Source organism: Diospyros lotus, chromosome 10, assembly GCF_014633365.1.
Source record: "Diospyros lotus cultivar Yz01 chromosome 10, ASM1463336v1, whole genome shotgun sequence".
Taxonomy (NCBI): Eukaryota; Viridiplantae; Streptophyta; class Magnoliopsida; order Ericales; family Ebenaceae; genus Diospyros; species Diospyros lotus.
The window spans coordinates 15,363,413-15,370,843 of record NC_068347.1 but is presented as its reverse complement, the minus strand read 5'-3'; the positions used below and the strand labels follow the sequence as shown (position 1 = coordinate 15,370,843).

The 7,431-nt window shown below is 40.7% G+C and overlaps 2 protein-coding genes across 2 annotated transcripts in view; one reads left to right on the top strand and one right to left on the bottom strand.

Annotated features, from left to right (window-relative positions):
- Positions 1–3,443: 3,443 nt before the first annotated feature.
- Positions 3,444–4,058, top strand: LOC127811133 (anther-specific protein LAT52-like). The gene is made up of 2 exons (XM_052350844.1): positions 3,444–3,627; positions 3,727–4,058. The coding sequence occupies exons 1-2, from the start codon at positions 3,465–3,467 to the stop codon at positions 4,056–4,058; spliced, it is 495 nt and encodes a 164-aa protein (XP_052206804.1). The 5' UTR covers positions 3,444–3,464.
- Positions 4,059–6,811: 2,753 nt separating this feature from the next.
- LOC127811310 (transcriptional adapter ADA2-like) overlaps positions 6,812–7,431 on the bottom strand; it is a 67,265-nt gene continuing 66,645 nt past the window's right edge. Inside the window, exon 13 of the mRNA XM_052351052.1 lies at positions 6,812–7,382. Coding sequence (XP_052207012.1) covers positions 7,188–7,382 — 195 coding nt within the window. The 3' untranslated portion in view covers positions 6,812–7,187. The remainder of the gene's footprint in view (positions 7,383–7,431) is intronic.

Sequence of the window (7,431 nt, the reverse complement as noted above, 5' to 3'; positions counted from 1 at the left end):
GAGGGGCACTGCTGTTGCGCCGACGGAAGGAGGAGGCGTTGCTTTGGCTGCCCATGGCCTTGCTATTGAGGCTGGGTTTGTTGCGAGCGTTGTTGCTGTCGAGGCTGCGGCGGTGGCCGCGACTGCTCCGACCTTGCCCCCTGCGAACTAGAGCTCGAGGTCGCGGAGGAACTGACCCCTGGTCTGGCCCTGGGCCTCTTCGGATGAACGAGCTCAAGATCCACCATACCTCCGGCTTGGCTCTAAAAGGCGGACGGGAGGACTTTTGCACCAAGGACCCCAACACAGTCTCCTTTTATGACCTCGGTATCGAGGGAAGGGGCGAGCTGGTGATTCTTAAGCAGCTCGTCGGTTATCTCGAGGCTCTCCGAATCTAAGCCGGCAGCAATGAGCTTGTCCAGAACCTTGATGTCTTCCGTCGATAGCAGTGGTTTCCTGCCTCCGAGGTCTGCATGACAAAAATAAACATCAGAAACATTAGACGAAGTAAAGTGATCTAAGTCAAACTAAGCGCGCCCTTACCTGGAGTGAGTACGAAACTGAAATTGTCGAGCAACGAAAGCGAAGGATAAGAAACGAAGAACCAACTGGACTTGTAGTCGCCCACTTTGGATTTCCCCTTTGCCCTACCTTGGGGAAGGATGGTTTTATAATACGAAGGGCGGGCTGCCAAGTAATACAGCCCGTCCTTAGCATTCTTAAGGGAAAAAAGAAATCTAACTAATTTCGGCGATGGCGATGGAAGACCGTTCCCGAGAAACAGAATGGTTAGCGAGGTTAGTTGGGTGTACGAGTTCGGTGTCAATTGAAAGGGGGCGAGTTTAACATCGTTCAAGAGGGCAATAAAATATGGAGCTACGAGGAACCTAAGGCCAGACTCAAGATGCTGGGGGCTAACGGTTACAAAATTTGATGGTGGGTAAGCCGCGTGGGAGCTCGGGGCAGGGACGTATACGAGGTAGTTCCTAGAGAGGCGAAACTCCCGAATGCAAGACGCCACCTCATGATGCTTGGCCTTAGATGGAAGTCTTTTAAAGACCTCGCGTCCCGAACTTCCCTCAGCGACCTGATCTTGAACCTCCAGGTCGGCTTCAGAAGAAGTCACGTCAATGACCTCATCAGATCGCGAGATCGCACCCTCAAAATCCTGACCTTCCATGATAAGACAATCTTCAGAGTTCGAAGTGTCGTTTTCTCCTACGGTATAGTTGCGACGCTTTTGACTTGAATCTCCGCGATATTGGTTAGATATCTACAAAGGAAAAAAAGAGAACAGTCAGGTCGCAAATCACGAACCAGACCTCAAGAAACTAGAAAAACCCTAAAAATATCCCCTAATCTTCCAGGTCGAGCGCTCTGCAACAGGGTGCCGCCTAAGGCGGATGGGCTACAACCGCGAGCTCGGTATCTCATAAGAAACTAATCCTAAGGTCATTGCGCTCGAAGGCGCGGTAGATGCCAGACCAACCAGATCGTGTCGTCTCCCCGGAAAACGAGAACAACACCGACGAAGTTGGCAAAACCAGAAAAACCACCGACAAATCGACGACGGATGGCCTCACAAGAAAAAAAAAAAAGAAAAAAAAAAAGAGAAGAAAGTCACAGCAAACTTACCAAACACTGAAGCCTGTCGTCTGTACGGAGACTCGTATCAAGCACCGGGCTGAAACGGTCGGCGTCTGAGAGAATGGCAGCGATGGAAAGCTCGAGAGAAGAAGGCAAAAAGCTTAAAGAGGTTTCAAAATAGCGTGAAAGAGGGAAATGGGGTCACCTCCTACTATTTATACTAATGGAACAATCGATCCCAGCCATCAGATCAACGAGCGACTTATCACATGCTCCACATCCAGCTGCCGCACGACAGCTTGTGGGTCCCACGGGCGTAATCATGCACAGAAATGGGGGGAAGTGCGCATTAAATGTGTTGTCGATAAGACGTGCTGTGTGGAATGACGAAATTTAAAGCAATTGGGCAGGAGCCGGAGGGTTAACAGCTGGCACGCGTTAGCCCCCAGTGTGAAAATCGCACCGCGAGCTGGGGGGCTTATGTTATACACTATTCCAGCATCACCCCTTTTATGGGCCAGGCTCAGTCCAATGGGCCGACCCAATCACCCAGAGCTCGAAAGATCCCAGCGACCTCGTCAAATGAAATCCATACACCACCGAAACCCGAAGCCCATAAAGCAAGCACCTTACGAGCTCCTGATAAAACCACTAGCGAGGTCTCGACGATCGACTAACAGGCTCGTTATAAAACCCTCAGTTCGCTGTACCACCCAGGTCGCTGGTCTAAAACCATCAGCTCGCATAAGTGGTAAAGTTGCTGAGAAGTCAGAGGTAGGGACTATTCACTTTACCTGCAACAGCCTATGCCCATCGTAATAAGGATCCCATTCCCGGTTTTGTGTAGACGATAAGGGCTGTTTGTCCCCAATTATACACTCATTGTATTTCTTTATGTTATCTAAATTGTAAAAGCGCCTCAGTATAAATAAGAATGATAGATATCATGAGGGGCGGGGACAAAAAGAATAATCAGATACCGCCATTCTGAAGGAATAATCAGAGGGTGGTCGTGGAGTAGGTATCGTTCTGGCCGAACCACGTAAAAATTTCGGTGTGGACTTACGTTAGAAATTTTGGTTCCTTTTTTCTTCTTGGCATTTTGGATTTACTCACCGCGACCCAAAAAGAATGACAGTCGGTTGAAATTGAACGTCGACAAGAAGAAAGATGACTATTGATCAAGTGAGATAAGCCATGACGATAACAACATTACTCAGACAGGACTCCTTAAATTCTCTCGTGTCAAGAAATTCTATTTTAAAATTTCTATTTTAACCATAAGATGATATATGGATTCAAGTTATAGTCGTTAGCCACTAGACATCAAGGTAAAAATCATGTATTTCTCATTATTTTTAAGGTTCTAGTTTTTTCATTTAAAATGGCTAGATTTTTATTTAAAAATTATTTTAACATCTATGTTACATATTTTGTGCATTTATACAAACTTAGTAGAAATTAAATTATTACATATAATGAGCTAGATTTCCTTCTCACATGCAAATATTGATAAGACTATAACAAAGTTATTTAATTATATTAAAAATTAAAAGCATTCTCACTTCTTTTTTATGCTAAAAAAAAAAAAACACAAAAATCAAGGTTTGACCAAATCTCTAACACACACACAATTATAGAATTTATTTATGGCGTCTTACAATTTATTAATATTACTAGCAAGAAATTAATTAGGAAAGGTGTTGAACAAGTAAAGGTCTGGCCTCCTCCCCCTTCCACTACCATCCCAACAAGTGTGTCCTCTCCCCGCAACCCTCTCAACAGCCCTCCCCTCTCCCTCTCCTTATAAACCCACTCCTTCCCTCTTCCCTCTCCATTACTACTTCCACTGCTACCCCTAATTAACAAAAGCCACTCCAAACCTTAAACTCAATAGAATGGCAAAGGCCGCTCTTGCTCTCGTGTCTGTGCTTTGCCTCTTGGCCCTCGCCGGCCCTGCCCATTGCCACGACGACAAGGGCGCCTTCCACGTCCAAGGCAAGGTCTACTGCGATACTTGCCGCGTCTTGTTCCCCACTCGACTCAGCGAATACCTGGCTGGTACGTACGTGCATATGGGCATCATCATCATCATCATCTTCATATGTATATGTATATATATTCGTTTGATTACGTACGTGTTAATTGTTGGAATTGCAGGTGCGGAGGTGGAGCTGAAATGCCGACACCTAGAGAACAAGACGGAGACCCTGAGCGTGACCGGGAGAACCAACAAGGACGGGCACTACAAGCTGGCTGTGGAGGGCGACCATGACGATGAGATGTGCGAAGTGAACGTGATCTCGAGCCCCAACCCAGAGTGCAACGAACACAACTCGGAGATAAGCAGCGCCATCGTGAGCTTGGCAAAGAACAGTGGGATTCGATCTGATTCCCGCTTCTGCAATCCCATCGGATTCAGGAAGAAGACAGCTCTTCCCAACTGCGCGGAGGTATTCGACGAATTGGGCTTCGTCCCCTTCTCTCATTAATTAAATAAAGAGCGTGCTGCGCGTGCGTCTGGGAGTCGATGATGAATTTGTAGCGAAGTCGAAGAGAATATTATTAATTATTGGGAAGCACTGCATGCATTGCATTGCATGGACTGCTAAGAAAAGGCTTTTGGGAGTACGTACTGTGCTTTCCTCTAGTACTTCATAATTCATTATTATTTCTTTCTTTCTTTCTTTCTGTTCTGTTCTGTTCTGTTCTTCTCTGTCTCTTTCCCAATAAATCAAACCTATATATATATATATATGTATTCAGTTGTCATTCTATCAGTATTATTGTGCTCCTAAATACCCACTTAATTTCCTGCTTCTTTTGTTTTCTAGTTTTATTTTTTATTTGGATTTTGGAATTATATATGGGATATCATCATCATCATGATAGATGATCTTGCAATGTTCAGTCAGTCCATTGAATGAAGAAGCTACCCACATATCATATCATATCATATATATATATATATATGTTGTATTTGTAGCTAGCAATATATAGTAACATTATTATTATGACAACATTAATTTTCATAAAAAAAAAATTGACTTTGAATTACGTATCCTAATTATCAAGAAATCCCAAGACATAGCTCAAGCGGTTGGACAAGCGATATGCCGGCTTCACACCGGTGAGTCGTGAATTCGATCCTCGTCCTACGCAGTGAGACAAAACTTCACATCTACGATTTATCTCATTTACTGACATCGAAAACACGCAATCATCCTAAAACCCAATTTAGAGAAATATATCAATATTGGTGGCACTATAAATGGTAGGGAATTCGGCCCATCTGAATGAAAATGTCAAATATTGGTGGAATGGCAGCACTTAAATTTGCATTAAACAGTATATCTCCTTCAAAATTATTACTATATTCAATGAAACAATTTTTAAAAAAAATTATATTTTAGTTAAATTCGAAATGTCAAATGTTTTGGATGATATTATTTAATTACTTCATTATTTTATAATTAATATTTTTACATAAAAGTGCTTTGTTTGTAAATTTATTGAAATTAGAGTAAGGCTATTTTAAAAGATTAATTTTAATTTGTTGGATGCCTTGTCACAATAACATGTACTGTACTCCTCATGTCATATTTAATTTCATTAAACAGAACTTTACCTCATAATTATCACATGTCATCCATCAAATATATAATAATGATCGGTATAGCATAAATATATATATATATATATATATCTAAATTCTCGGACACCTGTATAGTGTAGTATCGATCACCTTGTTAATATTTTTTTTAATGCCTATATTTTATGGATCAATAAATAATTACTATAATTAAAATGTCATAACTTTTTGTACTCAAATTATAAATTTGTGGATGTATTATTTTGTATGCCAAGGGCATAAATTTCTCAAAATAACTAGCCAGGTCATTTAATCCAAATAATAAAAAAAAAAAATCCAAACTTTATCTAATTTTATTATTTTAAAACCCAACTTAGAGATTTTATCAATCAATGCCTCAGAATTGTCAATTTTCATGAAAAAAAAGTAGCACTAAATCTACTACCAATAACTTTGTTATTTATATGATATCTTCACAAAAATAGTGATACAACATCAACTGCAACACCCATACCTACAGAAATAGGTTATAATAACAATACTAAAGGCAAAATTTGTAATAATTTTTTCCTCCCCTGATAAGAGGGCATAAAATTAAAAATAGTATTTTACTTTCAAAGTTGAATTTTATTTAGAACTAGTAAGAAAAATTGTCATCATAGCCTCCTAAAAGTGCTAATTAACAGCCTCTCATGCTTTTTAACAAACCATACTCCAAAATATTCCCCACATGGTGCAACATTCTCTTTGAACTCACTTGATATCATAGGAACAGTCATCTCCAAGTATAGAAGAAGAATGATGAAGTCTGTCTCAAGAGAGTTGAAATGGTAAAAAAAAACGTCCATTTTGCTCTTGTATTAACACTCGCAAAGGGCAAAAGTAGACTTTTCATCATTTCGACCCACAAATTTGGTGAGAATCTTGTGACAAATTCTCAATGAGGTTAAGATTTTAGAAAGGAAATAAGAACCTGCACACTTATAAGGAGGGAGAGTTAAAGAACTTCACACTTTGTTACTTGCACTGCATGTAAATGTCATCTAAATCACTGTGGATAACCCCCAACAAGTCATCACTGGCAATGTCATCAGCTAATTTGTTCTTAAACTCCACCAAAACATAACAAAATTGCCACTCAAATACTATGTAGTAGGGCTCGGGATTCAAACTTAAAACCTCTGATAAGCCTGTTCCAGCCTAACTCCTGTTGGCTAGCGTCTCTCCTTTTATACGAGCACATAAAATCTAAGCCAAACACTCCAAGGTCAAAGCTTCTCTCCTCGTACATGTGCATATAAAATCAAACCAAACACTTTGATGTGCTCGAAGCTTAGATCGAAACCATTTCAAGCCTTTAAACAATGACATGACGCACACTTTTGTTAGGTAATCTATTCAGTAAATAAACAAAGTAGGGGACAAATTCACCCCCAAAAATTTTAAGATATTTCTTGTCAATTGCAATGGAGTGACTTCTAACCTTAGTTTCATCACATACTTGGTTTTTATTTATAGCCTTGCCTTACTTTACAAAGAGATTGTTTTTGCAATTCAAACCCGTGATGGTGTTTGAATTGGTAATGAAGGACGCTGGTATAAATGAAGACTTATCTTTGCAATTTTACAACAACAAAGAAGAAGTAACTCTGCTGATTCAACCTATGTAAACTTTTCCATTTAACTATTGGATCAGTTTTCAGGTATAAAACAGAAAAAGAAAGTAATTTTGAGTTTCTGTTCCAAATTCTATCCTACGGCTAGCAGATAACCAAACAGTATTAAACAACGAGTCTGAATTACCCGCAAGATAGATGCCTCACTGACTGTTTCAGAACCCTCTTCTTCTGCCAGCAGGAGGCCAGGCCACCCACCAGTAAGAAACATTGCCAAAGCCTTGCTTGCAGAAGGATCTTGCACTTGACAAACAGATCACATGACGTACACTGATGGATCCATGACCAAATTGGCTCGAACTTCAGAAACCCGAAGCCCATGAACTTCAACAAAACACAGGTGGCATGCACAATCATGGCTGACTGACACCCTTCTTCACAAGAGTGTCATAAACTCTGTCTAACTTGCTTGGATCAACGCCTTTGAAAAGACTCTGAGCGTCAGATTTCTTGGTAATTTTTCCATTTAACATCCCCAAAGAAATGGTTTGCATAATGCTCAGGTAATGTGAAGGTAGGATCTTCATCTCACCACACAGCCGCTTCTCCTGCATTATGCAAATATCCAAGTTCATGATCTAGAATCAAATCAAGCCA